This window comes from Trachurus trachurus (genome assembly GCF_905171665.1).
Source record: "Trachurus trachurus genome assembly, chromosome: 16".
NCBI classification, from domain to species: domain Eukaryota; kingdom Metazoa; phylum Chordata; class Actinopteri; order Carangiformes; family Carangidae; genus Trachurus; species Trachurus trachurus.
The window spans coordinates 24634880-24657727 of NC_139902.1; the positions used below are offsets into that span (position 1 = coordinate 24634880).

Below are 22848 nucleotides of genomic sequence, written 5' to 3' on the forward strand. Positions count from 1 at the left end.
TCACAGTAAATTTGAGGCAGCCACTCATAAATATACTGTATGAGATGGTGTTGTTGGCTTTACATTTTGTCTCACAGTTACAGCACAATCCCTTCAGAGTGAAACATACAGAGACAGAGAGTGAGACGCACAGAGCGACAGACAAGAGATGGAGAGATGAAAAGCGTAGGATGATGCAGGCTGCTGACTCATCAGCCCTGTAGGGATTATCCTTCACATTCTGTGTGCATATACGTGTGTGTATTTTAAGTGTGTGTGTGTGTGTGTGTGTTTGTATTTGTGTGTGTGTGTGTGTGTCGACTGCCTTACTACAGAAGAGGACATGCATAGCAATCATCACCGCATGATGAAAAGCATGATAGAGGCAGCAAATGAGCCAGCAGACTAGTAGCATGGCAGTCAAAGTGACCTTGAACACATTTTCACATCATTATTCATCCATTCGCGTTTGTTCCCACTCTTGCTACCGGGCATTTGAATTTATTAATGGTAACACTATTAAATTTTAAAATTGAATTAAACTTTAAACTTCAAAAAATAATTTCTTGTAGATAACCCACAGACGACGGCACTAGAAATTGTTATCTAACACTTACGTTTCTCATTGCAATGTCAGTGCAAAACAAGACTGCAACCGTGTAATTGCAGTCAACACTTAAATTACACAGAGATTGAAGAGTGGGTTGTTTTAAATGGTAACCATTTTGGAGTCCAAATAATGACTTTTGTTAAAAGTCAGCATTTGATGAACTGAAAAAGGTCCACGTTTGGTTGTTGGTGGTTAAAGAAATCATCATAAGAGCTGAAGAATCTTAATGGACTAAGTTTATATCTGAATAAAAATGAGATGAAGAAGTGTTAGACTCAAAAACTAAATAATAGGAATAAAACAACTCTGAAATATGTTGATCAGTCTCAAGCCACTAAATTACTCTTGGAAAAAGAATCCATCTGTAAATATGGCTGCACGTTGATTTTATACCAATCAATCCACCCCATATGCTGCATGTTTGTCTTGTATTGCTTTTCACCATGGCAATATGTGAGAAGTAGACTGTTGAGTGCAGAATAGATCACTGATGTCTCTGGAGCTCTGTAATGTCATGTCAAAATGGTATAGCACTGCATGTTATGGTGATAAAGGTAGTTCATCTTTTGAGGGAAAATGCTTCCCTATTTTTGCAGCAGCTCAAAAACAATTCAGAAGAAACATAATGTGATTTTCTGAATCCAACACCTGCAGTTTTCAGCATTGGTTTGTCAGTATTTATTTACTATGAATCACCAGAATGATGTCTGTGGGTATTTTATCCTCTGCTTGTTGCCTCACAGGGATAACACGACTCCAGCTAGTCACAGCTATGAAATATTCAGGTCTGGCACATACAGTGACCTCCTGTAGAAGTGTAAATTGGTATTTTTCACTTCATTTCCTATATAGATTAAATTAACAAGATGAGAGATATGATTCGGTGAGCTTTTGCATATTTTTTATCCTGCACAAAAAAATCAATCTGTAACCACTTTAAAGTGTTGTCAGGTTGTTGAAAATATTCACTTCCTTCAATATCTTGTAACTTTTCAGTTTCCAAAGAAACTCCGCCACCCCATCACTCATTACTTCATGTCTTAATAGCATGTGGCTGATTGCTCCGTGTGTGAGCTTTGGTGGCATTTAGTCTATATTAAGACAGGGAGGACAATTCAATAGACACCTCTCAGCTGCCTCGCTGCTGGCAGTAAATGTGCAGACATGGATATGACACTATTAATGAATCACAGGGCTCAGTAGTAGTTGCTTTGCTCCATCCCGTTCTGCTGAATCAAGGCTTTTAAAATGACGACGGTCAGGTTTTCTCTCCTCCTCCGTCCATCACTCTGTGCACACACCTGCTTATTGTATTCCTCTCGCTGTCTCTGAAGACTTGCCCTGAAGTTTGCCTCCAGGACAGCTCTGCAATCTGCCACTGAATGGATGATGTTCTTTACTAAGACTCCACTGGTATCCGACAGACACAGTGCAGGCTGCTCTGAATTACTTAGCAGCATTGTGCTAAGTGCTAACACTTTGGCATAAACAACGCATTGCAGTGTTAGCTAACACTATTGAAGTTAAACAGTGTTTTCTAATGGAGATAAGACAGGTTCATAATTAGAGAATCTTAAAACATATCTAATCAAGAGTGGCAACACATGTTTTTTGCCCACCTAGAGGCAGCAGAAAAAGCTGTCTAAAGCTGACATGTTGACAATAATCACATATTATGTTAGCAAACAGATGCATATGTAGTTTGGATATTAGAACTGATTTGTAGTTTGTTGTGTATGGCCTCCAAACATTCATACATTCCCACTGAAGCTCTGGTTTGGTTTCCACCTCCTCTTGAGGTACTAAATGGCCTGATGTATTGACATGCTGGTCACTAACTTTGTCTGCTGAGCCTCAGACATAGACATTGTGTGTTATTCTTCAGACACACAAAAGGAGATGAACTCATGAGAATGGACATTTTTTTGGGCACAGATTTCCTACATAGGTGGATGATGCCCTCTGCTCCTCCACGACTCTGTGGCAGTTATACACATGGCTACAAATGGCCATGTGCGTAGGCTACATTACTCAATTAGATCTATAAAAAGATTAATGTAGCAATTCTTGCCACTGATGTGTTGTCAGCTGTTTACAAGTGAATTATAATCATAAAACCACAGTGCTTAGGCTACTTTGCTATATAAATTGTTGATAATGGCTGGGATTTCAATACTGTGACCATCTGGACAAGGTGATTTTTTGTCATCCCTTTGCAGGCCTTTTTTCATTCATTAGAATCAAATTGCATGTAAATGAGAATAATCAACATGGGTAAATAAATAGGCAGTTACCACATAAGTATGTTAACCAAGAGGCCAGTCTCTTCAAACCTCAGTGTGTGCTCTGTCTGTGAGGTTGACTCTGGTCTCTAAAGGCCGGAAATCTGATTCTCATTGCAATCATGTCTTCTCTTTCTGTTTCTCTCTCTGCTGTGGAATATTCCACTCTTCCTCTGCCGGTGCTGGTATTAATGACCGGCTGCAGAGATGAACAAAGTAGCAGCAGCCAGTGTGACTCATACCAAGCAATGGTACTGTAGCATGTGAAAACATTAAGATGGAACATGGCAGCTTCCAGAGGCAATTCTGTCGATAAAAACTATCTCTTTTTGTTTGCACAGATTAGTCTTCTACTTAATAAAAAATTGGCGCTTTGAGACAGGCACATACTGTATGTTCAGTTTTTATCTTGCTGGTCTTTTACTCCCACCAGCTCCCAATAAAGCACTATAGAGTATTGGTAAAACGATTTGTCACTGGAGGGAGATATTGTGAAATGAGACTGAGGACATTTCTACTATACTACAAGTCTTAAAACAGGTTGATTAAAGGGATAGTTCACCCAAAATTCAAATTTCACTCTTTATCTACTCACCCTCATGTCGACTAAGGGCTGGGAGAATTTTCAGAGTCCTCCACGCCTTCTCGGAGTTACGGCTTACGGGGGGGGGGGGTCCACGCAGCAGTATATGTCCATATAATCAATACAAGGGGGACATTATAGACGAGCAGTATGGAGGTATTTGGATGTTTTTTGGTGTGTCTTTTTGGATGAAGAAAAGTGAGCACCATTCACAACCATTAGATGGACAAATACTGCTGCGCTGACGCCCTCGTAACTCCGAGAAGGCACGGAGGACTCTGAAAATTCTCCCAGCCCGTAGTCGACATGAGGGTGAATAGATAATGAGTGAAATTTGAATTTTGGGTGAACTATCCCTTTAACTTAGCACAAGTAAAAGTACATCTTTCAATTTGCCCAAGAAAATATTTTTTCATGAGCGAAAACCAGGATGTGAGAGATTGTGTCTTTTAAAAACAGCAAAGCTCATCTCAGTTTCACTTTAACACATTTACTCTATTACACGTCTCTTTGTCATCTATAACCCATCTGTCCTCTTCATCCCTGCCGTTGTGGAACAAAAGTCTTTCTGCACAGTCTGTACCTGCTGAGTCTCTCCCCTCTTAATATCATGGTCTGACCTCCTGCTCCTTCTCTTCTCTGTGCTTGTCAGACCTGATCCAGGCCACCCAGGAGACCAACGTCAACGTCCCCCAGATGGCCGACACGCTGATGGAGAGGGCCGGCAACGCCAGCTGGGTGGTGGTTTTCAAAGCCCTCATCACCACACACCACCTCATGGTGCATGGCAACGAGGTGAGATTCTAGCACAAGCTTAAACGTACACAACCCAAGTCTATATATGATCTTTCCCTGAGCTACACACACTTCCAGCCCGGCACCAAGCAACTGCAGCCCCCAGTCATGACAGCAGGAGACTGGCTGTTGTGGGAATCTATATATAATATAAAGTAGGGCAGTGCTGGACAAGGACATGTGTGTACGACTTTCCACACAAGAGTTAAAGTAGACACACACACATACCTGCTCAAAAACGCAGGAGCACAGATAACCTTCCATGCATGTAAATGCAAGCTGCAGTTTTGATCTCTGTTCATTCAACCATGTTAAAAGTGTAAACGAGTGGAAGTAACTTCTCAGGATACTAATATCACAGTCAAACTTTGCAACAGTTGTGTAAAAACCACACCTGATGACAGTGTTTAGCTACAATGTCTTTTAGGACAGGTGATATACTATCTAACAACCTAGAATAAATGTTTCAATCTTGTAGCCACAGGTTCTGGGGAGAGTTTGCATGCTGTCCTTGTACTTGTTTGCCATCTCTCCTCGTTCTCCAGCTTCCTCCCACAGTCCAAACATGTGCGTAATAGGTGGATTGGAATCTCTAAATTGACTCTAAATTGCCTGTAGGTGAGAATGTGGCTATGTATGTTCACCCTCTCCCTATGTCAGCCGAGATTGGCTCCATCCTCACCGATAATAACTGGCGTCAATGATGGCTGGATGGATGGTCCAAATAACCATGTGAACGCTGTTGCAGTTTAGTGACAAAAAAAATCTCTCCTCCTCAGGTCGATACAGCATTTAGGAGAAATCCAACAAGAGGTGCTACAGTCCAGCACCAAATGGCAGACTGACAGTGTTAGTGGCTAGTTGGTGAACATAACACAGCAGCACTCTCACTCTCGCTCTCATAACAGCAGCTCCACAGGGGGTTGGTGTTGGGCGAGTGAGAGCTAAGTGCTGGGAGGAGAGAGCAAGAGAGAGGGGAGAATGGACAGAGTAAATACTTGACTTAAATTCTGCAGGTGGACAGGAACATGACTCTAGTAAAGGCTAACATTTTACCGTGTCAAAGGCAACTGTTTGGACAATATGCATCTAGTGGCACGATGCTGTAGCCAATGGTTATCCATATATATTTATAGGTTATATATAAGTGTTATTAATTCACTTTAAAATCATCTCTGCTCTGCTGGTTGTGGATGTCAGATATTTAGGTAAAATACCATTCAAGTTTCACTTCTGTGCTGTACTTTCTAAATATGGCTCAACAAAGCCTCCATGGGCTGGATAAAGGGACTGGCCTGCTGCTTTCTGGTCCTGACCTCCTGACCCAGTTTATGTCCTGACAGCTGAAGAAAAACAAAGGCTCTGAATGGGCGACAAGGGATAACTTTGGAGAGATAAACAGATGCTGTTTCACTGCCCATCAAAAAGCCCCAGCTGCCACTGGGCTGTAGATGACACAAAGGCCAGAGAGAGAGAGAAAGAGAAAGAGAGAGAGAGAGAGATATTGATATTGATACAGCAAAACAAGAGAGAGGTTCAGAGTAAAGGAGAATAAACGACATGAGAGAAGCAGTGCAATCAAACCATAATCTCATTTAGTTATTCATTCCCTTTCTGTACCTTCATCTCACTATTCCTTATTCCCTGTGTGGGTTGTCTATGCTAGCATGCATTGGACAGAAAGCAGACCTGGAAGAGATTTAAGTACATGGAGATAATAGCATTAACCTTTGAAGTCATTACATCACGTATCAGGTCAAAAGGGCAAGTGTACTTATGTTGCTTTGGGCCACAATGGGATACTCTTTATCGACACGCACACAATTTTTATTTTTATATAACTGTGATGTGGAAACAAAAGCTCAAAGGGATACTGCTGTAGGTGAACTATGATATCGTGTTTGACGAGGTAATACAGTCTGTGTTATACAGCATGTACCTTTTGTGTGTGTGTGTGTATGTTTGCCATTAACCAGGCAGTGTCCCTGGCGATGATAAATTGAGTACTGGTTCAACGTGGAGCGAGGGTGAGAGGAGTTGGAGGAGGTCATTTGTGGCTCACTGGGAGGACATTTTCAATCTTAACCTCTCCTCAATTTATGGTGCTCTGCTTTGTGTAATTAAAATAAGCATGAGCAGTGTATGTGTGTGTGTGGGGGGGTGTTTTATGTCCATGTGTGTCACTGTCACTGGAGTAAGCTTTTTACTTGCGGGGCTGCAGAGGGAGCCTATTTGTCTTTATTATGCTCTATTTCCTGGTGCTCCCCATGTGTCTAATTCATATTCACACCTCCCGCTTATGAAAGCTGTAGCATGGTTCCTTTAAACTGGATCTAATCATTAAAGAAAAAAAAGACAAGTACAGAATTACACCTCTTATATTAATTGCATTATCTTCTATAGGCAGTTTCACATTTTGTGCTGAAAGTGCTGAACATCTCCTTTGAGGGAAGCTGCCAACATCAAACAAGTCTTCTCTTTATATTATCCCCGCTGCATGCCTTTGATAATTATGAAATAAAATCAAATGAAAATATAATAAGGTATGACTTCAGGGATGTAGTTATAGCAGAGTGATGTTTAAAGCTAGGCCTGAACATTTTGTGAAATATGATCATTGGCTTTCCTGCTGACAGTTGACAAAATTCTTGTAGCCAGCAGCTAGTTAGCCTAATTTAGCTTAGCATACAGGCTGGGAACAGCATGGAGACTGGAGTGAGAGACTGTTTATTTTCAAAGGCAATTAAAGTGGACCAGGACCTCTAAGCTCATTTTGAGTAAGAATAGTTGTTTCCCCTGTTTTCATTGTATATGCAAAGCTAAGCTATACAGTACTAAGATAACTGACTTTTTTGCTTCAACATTACTAATTCTTGGCAAAAACAAGCCAAAATGTCTAAACTAGAAATTATTATTATTTATTTATTTTTGATTGCCTTATTACCTTAATTTGACCACTAAGATTAAATATAGAAAAAAATATGGTGCAGTCAGGCTACTCTCCTCTTCTAAACAGTATATTATTAAGAACAATAAACTATGCAGGAGTCTACTGCACGTACAGCATCACAATTTCAGGGCCAGGGATGTTACAGAGCTCATCTGTATTGCACACAGCTACTCGCCACAGAAAAAAAGTTTTAATTGAGAATGCTAACTATTTTATCTCATCTGTTTTTCATTTAGCGCTTTGCAGAGAACTAAACCCTGTGTGTTTCCTCTTTTCCTGCAGAGGTTCGTGCAGTTTCTGGCGTCTAGAAACACCTTGTTCAACCTCAGCAACTTCCTGGACAAAACTGGCTCCCACGGTGCGTAATATACAGATCTACAGACACCCTCCATTTGCTAATTCTTTTATCAATTTATTTATGTAGGCCACTCGAGTTTGCGCTCTCTAGCATGTGCATTTTAATCGTTAAACAGTTCAGACAACAGCAGAACAAGCTTGAATGTTAAAACCAACGTGACCACTCTTCTTTGCAACCCCTGTTCCTAACCCCTGTTCCCCTCAATTAAACCCATCTCCATGGAAATCAGTGCAGCTTCCCACAGTGATAAACACTGGGTTAAATGTCCGCAGAGCTGAGAGAGCTGAACAATCCATTTTTGAGAGATTTTCCGTTATATTAGAATCAAGAAACACAAAATGCTAGTCATCTGCTTCCAGTCCTGGTTTTAATCTCATATTTAACATACAGATAAGAGGAATGAGAAGAATGACAAGCTTGTCTTATCTGACCAGGAAATTATTTAGCATCTGCTATATAAGAATATTTATTTGTTGAACTCTTCCTTTTAAGAATGAAATGAATGCAGTATTTACTTTATCAAAGATTTTGTGTGCGAGGAGTTTTATTTATGACATTTTTCTTGACTCAATGTTTGTTTTATCTTTTTTAACCATGAAGTAATGTGAATAATATCATAATAATACCATACTACTGTGCATGTGTTTCCATGTCTTCCTCAGGCTATGACATGTCCACATTCATCAGACGCTACAGCCGCTATCTCAACGAGAAGGCCTTCTCCTACAGACAGATGTCTTTCGACTTTGGCCGAGTCAAGAAAGGGTATTGGTTTTCATTTCTCATGGCACCGCCCTTCTTCTATGACTGTTTCAGCACTATTATTGATTTTCCTTTTTTTTTTTATTGCTAGATATTTTGTGTGTTAATTTATCCGAGGCTAGAGCGCTGCCTGCTGCTTACTTGCCCTCCATATCCATCAGAATGACATACATCCCACAGAGGTTGTTTTTGTGAGTGGTATGAACTTGGTTACCTCCAGCGTGGCATTTAGCCAAGTGTATGGCGTTACTGGCGTCTACTGGGTGCAGAGATGAATACAGAGTGGGCCATTACTCATGCAAACAGGGTGGACAGCTCTGTTTAGCTGGCAGACACAAGGTCCCTCAAGGCACTGAAAATACAGACGCAGGCTACAGAATAGAGATTAGACGCGTTGATGGATGTTACATGTGTGACAGGTGCATGCATAGGTATCCATGTGCTGACAGACAGTATATGAGTCTGACTTTGTCTCAGCACTGGATTCATTTCTGTGGTTTCTAGACCCTGCAGGCCAGGCTATAATTAAAGAAGGTCTAATACTCTGGCCTAAAATGTTTCACATACTCACATATTCACACATTTCTGCTTTCTTCTCTCGCCTCAGAGCTGATGGAGTGATGAGGACCATGACAGTAGAGAAGCTGTTGAAAGGAATGCCCACCCTGCAGAGCCAGATCGACGCACTGCTCGATTTTGAAGTGAGTGACACTCGCTAAAAGGGAACAAAGTCGCTCTTCGCAAGGTTACTGAATTTGCTGAGGGATGAACACAACTGCCAGCCACGTTTAACGCCGCTTAATGTCATAGCAGAATGTATGATGACATGTAGTCACAGCTCCTTTCACACATGGGCCCACTCCCTGAGTGCTGGTGTTAATAATGTGTGGTTTCTCTGTAAACAGTGCAGTACATTTCAACCCCCTTAATCCTTAATGTGCAATATAAAGTTCTGGTTGGTTTACCTTCAATAGCAGAGTGAGGCTGATATACCAGTGAGAGTACATAAACAGAGACTGTATGTATTACTTTTTTTTTCAAGTATTATTCTTTTACTGCCTCCACATTTGTGACTTAAAAGTTATTTTCTGTTACATTTAATGACTCTCAATGATTCCTAACTACATTGTGCCTCTTGGCTTCTACCTGCATCTACAGGTACATGCACCGGAGCTGAACAACGGAGTGATAAACGCCTGCTTTCTTCTACTCTTCAAAGATCTGATCAAGTTATATGCTTGCTACAATGACGGCATCATCAACCTGTTAGGTAAAGACTCTAAAGTAAAGAGCTGCATGTGAGCTTCAAAATCAATGAATGAAAGTTAGGTTGTCTGAAGGGAGGAGGCTGGGTTATTATAGTGTTTATTATACTGTATATATCTATATTTTATATTTTCAACAAGCTTTAAAAACTTTTTTTTACCCTGACAATACCAAGACATCTGTTCCCACAGTACAGACAGGATGAACCCATGGGTCACAAATAGTCAATGCTGAGAACTGCGGCTTTTAGCAAAAGTTACAGTTACAGGAATAAATTGTGCATGTGTTGGGAATTATTTTTAGTTGTGTATTTGGTGCACTAGTGAGTATATATGTGGGATCATCTCATTATAAACTCCAGTGTTAAGGTTCACAGTTAGGAGGGAACATGTCACCCAGTGCGATGGTTTAACACAGTGTGATATTAATAGCTTTTGGACAGTGGATGTTTTTTGGCACAGACAAATCAGATATTTCTTTTTTTTTTGCATGCTACGTTACTTGTTACAAGGATCAATTTATTTTTGTTACGCCATTTAATTTGAAGTGTCATTTATGAGAATGAGGAGTCACATTTTGCAATTTCTCTTGTCTAGAAAAATTTTTCCAGATGAAGAGAAGCCAGTGTAAAGACGGGCTGGAGATCTACAAGAGATTCCTGACACGAATGACTCGGGTGTCCGAGTTCTTCAAAATTGCTGAGGTAGTCCTCAATCCGCATGTATCATCTATTATATCACTGGATATCAGATACATATTCTGCTGTTTATTAACTACTCTATTAACATGTCACTGTATCCACCTACAGCAAGTGGGAATAGACAAAAACGACATCCCTGAACTGACTCAGGTAAGACTTTTCTTTACCTCATCTCTTACTGTTGGATCAGTGAAGTTATTTTTAGACTAAATACTAACTTAGCATGTCAGTATTGTATTTTTTCCCCATTTACACTGCATGTCATGTGAATGTCTTCAGGCTGCCATCTAATTTTTCTTCTGCTGTGTTCACCGTGATTTTTTATCCCTTGATCATAATCAGACGTTCACAGACATCTACAGTACACTGTGTGTCTCGTTTAAAGAGGTGACTGTACCCCACGTGCACTTCCAGCCTCCATGCAGCCAATGAGCTGTGGTTCTGTGGTGATGATTCACGGCCCCTGTGCCCCCCTTTTTTTCTTTTCACTTCCAGAGATGCAGATTGATCATTCAGGCTGAGAGTGTGAGTAGTTGAGTAGTGCACAGAGCTAGCTTTGGGGAGCAAAAAAGCATATAGGGCAGGTCAACATATGAGCTCTCTTTGAGTGCACAGACTTGAAGCACACTGCACAGCGAGTGCACACCCAGCAGACAGACATCAGGCGCTGTGATGAAGTGGGATGATGTGACTGGAAGAGCTGATTGGATAAACTGTGAAATGCTGAGCAATGCTGCTGATCAGGTGGCTGTTTTTTTTGCTGCTTAAACTCTTGAGCTAAACATAGTTTTAGTTCAACAACTGTATAAAATAATAGCAGGCTGTTATCCTGGGACTGTGCTGCAGAGTCTCCACGACAAGTTAAAGAGAAAGCTGATTTCTTCCGTTGGTCCCTGAATTAGTCTTTGACATCTACACTATGTCCTGTTGTGGAGACTCTTCAGTTGAGGTTAACCTTTCACAGTATGGACGATTTGCATGAAAAGCATGCTGTAATGCTGCCTGATCAAACTCAGGTTTGTCAGGTCCATGTATAGCCAATGGTATAAAACAAATCCAAACTGTGATACACTAAACATGTATCGCACTGTTGTGGTAGAGTATTTGGAAATGGAGATTGGATGTTGGCTTTTCAGAAGAGGTCAAATTTATAAATTTGCGTCAAGCTGGGTTTCATAAATTCATGCTTGAGTCAAGGATTACTACCTGAGTTGTGTTGTGCTGCTATGCTGATGGTATTCTAAATTCCTGTAAGTATGCATACTGGTTTTCTTGTTGAGAGGTAACTGAGACACAATATTTTTGTTTATACTCTAAATATAATACAAGGGCAAGCAGCCCTTAGCTTATCTGAGCTTTTATTATTTTAGCTTAGTTTATCTTAGCTTATCTTATCTTAGCTTACTTTAAGACTGCAAATGGGGAAGCTGCTATCTTGGCTTTGTCTGAAGTCCTCCTTAAATAGCTCCTCTGAGACTCACTAATTAGCGTGCTAATGTTGTTTGTTTAATCAAGAAGGAAAAAAAAGCCTAATTTTAAACAAATATTGTAGCCCATTGCTTCCTGTTTCTTAACTTTTATCATACAGACGGACAGCTCTCTCTAAAGCCTTTTCCCAAATGTCAACCGTTTGTATTTTACTTTAGCGATTCATTTAATTATGTGCACATTCTGGTAAAGAAGATAAAACAACAGATACTGAAACCTCCATCACTGGCATGTAAAATGTATAGTGAGAAAGTGAGTAGCAAGAGTTTCTCCTGACAAGGTTTCTCAAAATGTAATATGTCCGGCAGCGATGTTCTGCTGTGTTGTTCTGCCTGTGGCGAAGTCTCGTCACCTCGGCCTCTTTACTGATGAATTTCTTTCAGTTTGAAGTGTCTGGACTTATTCTGGAGTTTTGTCGTGTCTGAAAAACCAATCAGTTGTTCCTCATTGACTTCAATTGAAATACAATGTAGATAATTGTATTAAAAGAAGTGTTAGCCTAATGAAATAAAAGGTAAACAACAAATAAATCTCAGCGAGTATCACCAGTGATACTACTCTGCAATAAATTAACTGTTTATCATTGATTAATCGTCACTGCCGCTGAGCTCAGTGGCCCTACCATTAGAAAATGAGATTTTAAATGAGTGATAAATAAAATTCGATTCATGTGTCCAGGACAGCAAACCATATTAATCTCCCAGATCCCTCAAACTACAGTGGATTAATCTCATTCTCAGCCGCCAATTTCTGCTCCCATCCCTTCCAGGAGGTATTACATCAGCTCGCACACACAAAAAAAAAAAATAATAATATTACCATCTGACTGACTCAGGAGCTGTGTTGTTATGTCATCACTCATGTGCACTTTTGTATATTTGTGTGTAGAGTTGTTAGACAACACTGAAGGCACTGTCAGTCATATCAGATAATCTTTCAAACGCATGCTTGTTGCCTGTCACAGCATCCGCAGCGAGAAAGTGCAGCGGTTTTCATGCCAGTGTCCTCAAATGAAAACTACAACTCTGTCACTGTGGCAGAGCTGATCCCAGAGCAACCTTCTTTTGTTCTTGGAGGACAAAACGCTTTAAAGTCCCTGCTGGATGATAAATCGTCCACCCATCCCCCTCAGTGCCAAGACAAAATATTATCAGCCTCACTGCTTTCCTGGTCTCTCTTAAGTTTTAGGGATAATAGACTAGACAGCTTCAAAAGGGTAGATCCAGGAAATGGAGCAGGGAATTAAAGGAAAGTGAATTAGTGACTTATTTCATTGGCTGAATTAGCTTTGACCTCTCGTTAATAAGCCTGCTGGATATTATTGTGCGATCTTTTTCTACTGCATGTCGGGAGGTGATAATGTCTCATTTAGCCTGACTGAGCACGCAGCTTTGCATGTTTGCTGGCTCGAATATTGTTCTGTTCTGTTCTCTCTACTGGCATGAAGATTAAACCTTTTTTTGGGTTATTTTTCTGTTGTGTTGTTATTATTGTTAGTTGTTTTTATATCCTGCTTTATCCTCCTCTTGGATTTTCATTTCATGACTAACAAAATATACTAACAACATCTTACAAAATATGATTCATTCATAAAAATAGCTGAGAAATGTTGTATAATTATTGTATTTGTTCTTTTATATGTGAAATCTTCAAAGTTATCAGTTGAAACCAGGAATATTTGATTAAAAAAAAATACTGTAAGTAAACAGGATCACAAAGGAAGTATGCAGGGATTAATACTCAGCAACCAAGTTTATTAAATGTTAATTCATTTAAAGCAGAAATCTAGAGTTAAGTAACGCCAGGAGAGCAGTTAGTTAAAATCCTAATAAGGACACTTGGATCAAGAGGGAGCGTGTCACCTGAGAGAAGTGGTGTGTCTCCACCTGAACCTTGTGCCGGACTGAGGCTCAGTTCACTTTGGAGCCGTGTGAGTCACTGTTCATTAGATTATTCTGTAAAACTGCACAAGGAAGATGATTATCAGTATATCAGTGGAGGGACGGCAGAACCCACTGCAACAATCAGGGTACTAGAGAGCCTCTTACTTTTGGTTGTTTGGTTTATTTGAAATATCCATCTTGCAAATAAGCAGCACAGACGACATGTAGTCAATGCGGCGCTTCCCTTACTGCTGTTGTTAAGTGATGTTCATTATTCATCTTTATTCTGCTCTTTAAATCGAAAGGAGCAAGAAACTTCATCTATCAAAGCCCCACATCTTTATAAAAGCTGCGATCGTGTCCTGATGCAGCCTCTCAGTGACTCTGTTGGACATGATCAAAGTTTCTCTTGTCGTCGTCCGACCGTACCTATGTGTTTGTGCTGGTAGAGTATCCACTATGTGTCATTCTGCAGGCCCCGGAAAGTCTTCTGGAGTCCCTGGAGACCCACCTCAACACTCTGGAGGGGAAGAAGCCGTAAGTAGCTAAATATATCTGCAGCCTGGGGCCTGTTGTTGTTGTGGGTTTTTTATTTTTTTTTATTTACCAGAAGTATAGCACAGAGCCAAAGCATCACTAATCCTGATGACACCCATGTCTTTTGGGATTTTGGTGCGACATATGGTTATCCAGCATGCACCAGAGTACGTTTGGTGTTTTAGTGGGGGAGTTTTCTCTCTTTTCCTGGGACCTGTTTGATCTTTAATTTGTGTTAAATTGCTGACATCTCCTTATTATTCAGTGTTACTTCTCTAACATGTCATTTCCTCCGTCTTTACCCTACTCAGAGAGGATAAGTAAGTATCCTAATATCAAATGGAATTGGACTTGGAAATACTAATTTACCATCCTCCTTACTACTTATTGTTTCAACTATTTGATTTTTCTGAGTTGAAAGTCTATAGAATGATATCTGAACAAGCAACAGACATTGGTACTGTTGTATACTCAGGCAGCCTTGTTCAAGATACACTTCTATAGCAAACAGCGCCATTGTTTCATTGTTTTCTGTATGAGTGTTATTCGTACATATTTTGTGCCGTTTCCCTGCGTCATTACTCAGATAATAGTGTGGCATCATCTTCTAGTCAGCTTTGACTTTTTTATTTTTATTTTAGAAGCATGCAGTTGAAAAACACTCAGCTCTTACTTTGTGTTTGTAATGTGAAAAAGACAAACCTTATTACACTGGAGCTGAGGCCAAGGTGCTGTTACTCAACAGTGCAGCATGGACCCATTAATTGCAGATGTTTACTAAATGGGATTTGCTTTGAAATGCTGCCTGCTTGAAAACGCCAAAGTGATACTCAATCACTTTGCCTCCCATCTCAGAAACAGTCATAATGTGTGAGCCAGTACTGTACATCATAAAGCTTTTTTTAACCTATGTATTTTGATTGTTTCTGCAGGTCACCTACTAAGGTAAGCTACGTTTCATGATAATCATAATGTAGTGGCTATAATGATAGTCTTTACCTGTTGTATAGCCTACTATTAAGATCTTCACATTAACTTGTATAAATGGCAAGTTTGACTTTTAAGTTCACCCCTAACAGTTTCTGCTACAGGTAGTGATTCACTGTGAACTGATGCAGTAAAAAGCTGTTTACATAACTGTGCTGTGTGTCATATTAACGCGGGTCTTTTTTTTCTGCCATAGGATGTGACAGCCAACAACAGCTCACCGGCTGCTGCTGCTGCTACTGCCACTGCTGCACCAGCCAAGCCCGCGCCTCCTGTTCCCGGCGGCGGGCCCCCTGCTCGCCCCGGGCCCCCTGCCAAACCTCCTCCGCCCTCTGTCACCCCGACTGCGCCAGCCCCAGCCGCCGCCGCCGCTAGCAAGTGAGAGTCACTGAACAATATGACAAAGTGTTTGAACTCAGTTACATGAATAATACAGTAGACATGGGCTCCCTCCTCTCTCCCTCTCTCTCTCTGTGCTTAGCGCCCTTGATGATGGGTTCTTGTTGGATCTAGATCCAATTTCCTCCTCGTCAACGGGGGGCGCTGCAGCGGCTTCCTCCATAACTGGATGGGGAGGTGAGAACTTCCTGCTCACAGTAATTGGCTGGTTTCTGAAATCACACATTTCATTCAGTATTTCATTCCCAACTTCCCATATAATGTACCTTCATTAGCTCACTCACATTGCATTATGGGTTTGTCAGCAGTGTGCATGCCAAAGTTGAATTTAATTGTAATTTAAACATTGGATCCTTCAGACTGAGGTAAAAAAAAAAAAAAAAAAACATTTTTAACTGTTAATCAGAGTTGCATCATTTTATGTTGTTTTACCACATGCAGCCAGTTTGTGTGTGGAGACACAGACACAGACACACAGACACTTGATAAGAAAGGAAGATGTGTAGATTTGGATTTTTTTCTCACCACCTTCAAACACAGTTTGAAAATAAAATGACATTTAAATGAATGTAATGCTCCAGACTGGTAGAAGGCGGTCTTTGATTTTGTATAATTCAGTACAGTTAACAAAATCTTCATTCCTTTACTGGCTCAACTCCCATTTCTGCTTATTAACACAAAACCAAAACTGCATCTTTATTATTTACAATATAAAATGTATTATACAATTGAAACTGTAAATCTGTCCAAGATGGAAAAACTAATCTGTGTTAAACCCAACAGAAAAAAACATTGAAAGTTTAATCTACTTATAGAAGCAAATATCAGCAAATGAAAACACATTTAATTCACTTAAATTCATCACATTCAAATGGACCATGTTAATGTTTTGCATGTTTCATCCCATTAACTACAGAGTAGACCCCTTTACGTTACTGGGGAGCATTTCTTCTGAAGCATACAGAGAGTGTGTGCACAGTGTGAATTTAATACCACAGTAAAAATAATGGAAACCAAATGCTGCCTGGTAGTAGGAAGTCGGAAGAAAATCAATTTGAAAACCGACGGTAAAGCTTTAGTTTCTTACAGTTTATTCTCTACAGTAAAATAAAGAAGTGGAGCTCTCTGATGTTTTTACTGGACTGTGTAAAAACCTCCAGTGGTTTAAATTATAGAGCATTTTCATTATAAAACTGCAGTTGGTCTTTGGCATGGCCTCTGTTTATCCCCACATCTCCACTGATACACTGACCCTGGCCAGAGTCCAACCTTAACCCTCCTTTACCGAAATTACATTAAGGACCTTTTAACTCAATTGGGCTTCACCATTGGTGTACATCTGTGTTTTTTTTTTTTGGATCATACTTTATAATGTTGGCAGCTTGCAAATGAACGATTTCTACATTTCATTAGAGTGTTTCTATACTTTCACTCTGCATTCATTCATTCTCACCTGTCTCTCTTCCTGTCTGTCTGCTTTACAGATCTCTTGGCTGAGGGTGAGTTGACTTTTTTGCTGCCTTTTTTGCTGCCTTTGCTTTCTACCAGCAATTCCTTGTCATTTTTGTTTAGCAAACACACACATTGTAACCGTGAGCACTTGAATCCTGCCTGGTAATCTCTCACCACACACCAAGTCTATTTTAAAACATTTCAGTCTCTTTGACACCGCCTTCTTCCTCCTATCTCCCCTCTCTCTCCTCCTGTGCCTCTCTTCTGGGGGGGTTGTGACTGGGTCACGGCATTTGGATTATGTGGTTTATCTACATAGCTACTCCAGCTGCCTCTGATGGAGCCTCTGAAGCTCTCCTGGACGAGGGAGAGTCTGCTGATGATGATGATGCTGCTGCTGCTGCCCCTGCAGCTGCTGCACCCACACCTGCTGCCGCTGCCGCCGCCACTGCTCCCGCTGCTGCTGTGGCTGCACCAGCCTCTCTGCCCGTCTCGGCTCCCGCCACCACCTCGGCCGCCGAGATCGACCTTTTCGGAGGTCAGTGTGGTTGGAGGGTAGGATGTAGGCTGTGATAAAAAAAAAACATGGCAGCCTGCCTGCTCGTCTGCTGCTGTCCATTTAGTAATTTACAGATAGAGTTGGTATATAAAAAGCTGGGATTTCACCATCGCTCCCTAGGCTACAGGCTATCACATGTAAAACAAGAAAAGTCCACAGGCCTTTGTCGCATCAGATGACACATGTATGTGATATTATGCATGGCTTCTGTGACATCTAAAGACTGCTGAGAATCTGACCTTGTGATTCTCACACTTTTTGATGTCACATGAACATTTTGTAGAAACCTGAAAAGTATATTATGTATATTATGACATTTCAGTGAGAAGATGGCACCATATAGCTCCAGTTTGTGCCTTGTGCAGATTTTTTACCATCACATTCAAGTCACACAAGCTAAACATTCAGTTATTACTGATGTGTTACTGTTGTTTCCTGCCGTCTGGAAGGAATATAATTTTTTCTTACTGAAGATAACTCTTTTTTTCATTTTTTATTTTATTTTTAGCTCTACATGACACATTCTTTTTCTTTTTCAACACAAGCAAAATATAAAGTATTGAAAAGAAACATAAAAATATATGAATATAACTGATATTTCAATTTTAAGTTTTGGTTCATGTTGATCAAATTGATGTTACCATCATTTAAAAAGCTGTTTATCCGTAAGAGTAAGTGAGGATCCTGAAAAAACCTTGAGATTAGCAGTGAGGGTTGTTTGAGGTTTATATGTTTCCAAATATTTGATGGTTAGCGCTGTGACTCAGATGTAATAGTTTTCTATTCTCACCTTTTACTAATGTTTTTACATCCTGATTTGTTACTACCATGCACACTAATATACTCACCCTGTTTTTGCTCTGAGCACTGAGCAAAACGTTTGTCTTTTCTGGCACATCCCAAAACTACGGGCCGTTGTAGTGGATAACTGTCCTTTCTTTTTTATTCAGAGCTGCACCGAAAAAGCTTGGACATGTTTTAAATATTCATTAGAGGGTTTCATCATAATCGTGTGCACCTCAGTAAACCCACTGCAATGTAATTCATCTATTATTAAGACTCGCAATTTTGGGATTTGTTGGTTTTTGTTCATCAACCTTAATGATTTCCTCCCTGATGGCTTCCCAATGATTTCATAAATATGTCAAGATGATTAGTAGCTGGATTTCATTTAATGATATTTCGGCTTTTTTATTTTTAGACTCAGCCCTGATGTTGGTGAAGCATCAAATATTTGGCTGAATTTCTTTGTCAAAGAGAGATTTTCCCTCCGTTCATCCCTGAACTTGACATTTTCCCCTCTTGTCACAGAGTGCCAGTAACTTGTGACAACGTTCCTCATTTCACAAGCCCGCACAGATCGTGCACTCACTGAATGCAGCATTATGCAGCCTCACAAAACGCATAACCTGACTGGTGGCGGTACAGTTCAATCAGACCAATCGCCACGGTAACCGGGCTGCATATTTCTTGTATTCTCTGCTTTTTCCTGATGCTGACCTCTCATTTTTGTTTCCTGTCCGTTTCATCTGTTTACTCATCCTCTATTCTTTACATTCATGTGTCTGTCGATGTGTCGGCCCGGGTGTTCTTGTTTTTTTTTATGTGTGTGTGTGTGTGTGTTTGCGGTCCGGCTGTTTTCGTCTGCAATACCCTAGATGCGTTTGCACCTTCCCCAGGAGATGGTCCTGCTGCCGTGGCCGCGGGCCCTGCTGCTGATGCATTTGGTGGATCTGGTGGGTGACAAAACAGCTTTATGTGCAAGCGTGCGTGTGTGTGTGTGTGTGTCTTTGTGAATGTATGGATGTGTGTGTGAATGTGAAAGCTGTTGTTGCTTTTATTATACCAAAGCTGCTTCTGCTTCCATAGGAGACAGTAGAACAAACATTTGCCCCTGAGGGCCTACTGTCTCAGCCCAAATCCTGCTGTAATGCCCCAGTCATGGACCCTTTCCTCCCACATCCTGACGACCCCTCTCCTGATATTCACCCAGTGAATACTGCAGTAAAAAGCACAGTGCGGATATTTCTACAGTAACACTGTTGTCCAGGAATGGATACAACTTTGTTTTGATATCACTAACCCTGATGGTGATGATTGTACTGATCATCACTGAGCCTTTCTTCTTTTGCCTTTATTGTTTTAATAACTCCATTCAGTTTCTCTCTTTGGTCAATGAGATACAGTACAGCAGGACAATAACTGGAGCAATCCATGAGTTGTCCATGATTTCTCACTGATTATTATGATTTTTATTTTAAAACAGTAGAATATTAACATTAATGTAACACTTTCTTACAATAATTTCATTCTGCTCCAACACTTGATCTCTTGGGTTTATCTGTGTGAAAAGATGTTTTATTGGCAGGACAGTTTGAGGAAAACAATAGTGACTAAACGTCACAATATAATTTCCTACAATATTATATAAAAGGCAACAGGCGACACATTAGAGATATATCTGTATATATATAGAGTGTGTGTGTGTGTGTGTGTGTGCGCACGTGTGCTTGAGTGTGTGTCTGTGTGCACGTGTGTCAGTCACTGTCACTCAGGTTGTGGCATGTTAACCTACTTTTATAAACAGTTTATATTGAGTATTAAAATATGTCCTGTCTCATTTTCCTATAGGACCCCAACCCTTAATTTCTGTCATTTAAATATTTTCCTAATGGTCATCTTAACTTTCTAGTGGTAGAATTACAAATACTTAAATAAATTATGTGTGTCTTCTGTAGCTCCAACATTTCAGACGAAAAAAAATAAGGAAAAGTAAAGTAACAACATAGAAATGGTGCCTGTACATTCTTAAAAACACCCAAGAATCAATGTTTGAACCGATGATGGCTACTAATGTACTGGTTGCACTAATCTGAATTTGATATTTGCTGTATGTAACAATAGGCTACCGGGTTAGAAGTGAATGAATTGAGCGAGTGAGTAACATCTGGCTTTGTACAGTTACATAACAATGTACAAGGGACAGAGATGATTCTCACGAGGCCAATAGTCAACCTATAATTACCCTCCACTACCAGCTGCACAGTCAGTGATTAGCTTTGTCGCCCACTGTCTGCTGCAGCACTTACATGGACTTACTGACCCTGTGCATGGTTTACTTTCTTTGTGCCTAACCCTGAGCTTCAGAGGCGTCTCACCTCTCAAATATGCTTTTTACAGTGTTTTTATTATTATTATTATTATTTTAACAATCCCCTCCTTCCCCCATCCACCCACCATCCCCTTCCCTTCTTCTCTAACCATGCCCCCTCCCTCCTGCTGCTCCTCCTGAAGACCCCTTCGCTACGACGGAGGGGAGTGCGGACATTGCTCCAGAGCTGGACCTGTTCGCTATGATGCCCTCCGACACGGGGGCCGCTGCCGCCGCCGCCGCCATCACCATCACCCCTCCCACCTCTAGTGAGGCGCCGACCATCGTCGCCCCTATCGCTGCCCCCATCGCTGCCCCCGCTGTCCCCGCTGCCCCCACCCCTTCTTCCACCACCACCTCCACCACAACCACCACCACAGAGTCTGCAGCCGCTCCGACTCTAGATATCTTTGGTGGTAAAGTCCTCTCGCTCTCATTATGCCTCTCACTTGCATTGCCCTGCATTATGATACTCTGATGATGAACATGCTGAAGGTTTTGATGATGATGATGACTGTGTTGCTCTTGCTAGTGATGATGATGATGATAGTAGTAGTGGAAATGATAACTACTTGCCCAGACCCTACATTTCAGCTTTGTTTTTTTCTATTTTCCATGATGCCTTTCCCTCAGATACAGACCATTTGAACAAGTTAATCAAGCATCTTGGCCTCCTCTGCACAATAGAAACAATATAGATAAACAAACAAGTGTAGCCGTTAATTATCCACTGTTTTTGGACACAGAAAACCCCTTTAATTTGATCTCAAGGGACAGATATGGATAATGTTTTCCTTTCATTAGCAGAGGTGGCTCAACTTGTTATGATTATTATCCTAATACTAACAAATAGTCTGCCAAGCCTAAGAGAGAAGAAATTAGTTTTCTTCTCCTGCCTGTGACCAAGTGTTTTAGCTACTGACAGCTGAGAATGCTCTAATGTTGTGTATGCACTTTGGTTAAAAGGGAATGTTGCTCAATTTCAATGTGGATTTTACAGTATTTCTGGTTGTTTAGGTTAGATCCCACTTTCATGCAGATAAGGTGAATAGGTTAAGACCAGATTGTCCACATAAAACTCATTAAATATGGGCTGAGACGGGATCAAAACCCCCCTGGATACATAGATAATGGATGTAAGGATATATATAAGCTATTATAATAAAATCCACTACAGTAATAGGTGAAAGTATGTATTCATGGTCTCCTGATGATGCATCCTGCTGTCTATGGTGAATCAGACTTTCCATATACTAGCTCTAGAAAGCCCAGGACACAGACTCTAACATTAGATGTTACAATTTGGATGATCCCCTCCAAGGGTTTTCACAGTCAGAGACTGTCGGCCTCCCCTCAGACAAACCTTAGAAAAGGCACTTCCTACTTTACATGCTTTGTTTTGCATAGTTACTTAAGAATGAACCTTTTGCCTAAAAAGATCTTATCATCTGGTTGTAATTAGTTTCTGACTCTGTGAAAGTGGGAAAAATAAAACTATCTCTTAGACCAAATCAAACAAATTTACATAATCCTCCTATTAACTAATAACTATGTAATGTAATAACTATCCCTCCTCTGATATGGCCCACCTCCAGCTTTGAAAACCTCTGATCTACATTGATTTCTGGTTATGTAGTCAAATGTGACTAATGCAAACAGATCATTATTTTATTGAGATTTGGCAACATTCCCGTTTAACATTTGCACTATTTCATTTTGCATTGCACTGAAAAGATACACTGCAACTTGATTAATGATCAAAGTATATGCTCTCTCTGCTTTCCCTCCATCTGTCTCTTCTTAACTCATCATTCTTTATGCACTGGACCTAAACTCTGAATGTACATATGATTGTTTGTCCTTGTTCTTAGATATGTTTGATTCTATGCCTGAGCAAAGCCCCACCACAGAATCCAAAGCTGCTACCACTCCTAGCGTAGACCTTTTTGGTTCAGGTACAGGAGCTGATATCCATTTCTCTGTGTGGAACCTCTTTCATCTCTTCTGGTTTCCATACGTCCACTCCTCTGTCGACTGTTTCCTCTTTTTTTTTTTTTATCTTCACATGTTGGTTTGTCCCCCATAGTGGTATGAGAACTGTGCATGT

At 40.5% G+C, this 22848-nt stretch overlaps 1 protein-coding gene across 1 annotated transcript in view; it reads left to right on the forward strand.

The window, feature by feature from the left end:
- snap91a (synaptosome associated protein 91a) overlaps positions 1–14197 on the forward strand; it is a gene marked incomplete at both ends in the record, with an annotated part of 32898 nt that extends 18701 nt beyond the window's left edge. Inside the window, 8 exons of the mRNA XM_083990540.1 lie at positions 4107–4249; positions 7482–7557; positions 8220–8322; positions 8927–9020; positions 9478–9589; positions 10182–10288; positions 10394–10435; positions 14132–14197. Of these exons, the coding sequence (XP_083846666.1) occupies positions 4107–4249; positions 7482–7557; positions 8220–8322; positions 8927–9020; positions 9478–9589; positions 10182–10288; positions 10394–10435; positions 14132–14197 (743 nt within the window). The remainder of the gene's footprint in view (positions 1–4106; positions 4250–7481; positions 7558–8219; positions 8323–8926; positions 9021–9477; positions 9590–10181; positions 10289–10393; positions 10436–14131) is intronic.
- Positions 14198–22848: the final 8651 nt, after the last annotated feature.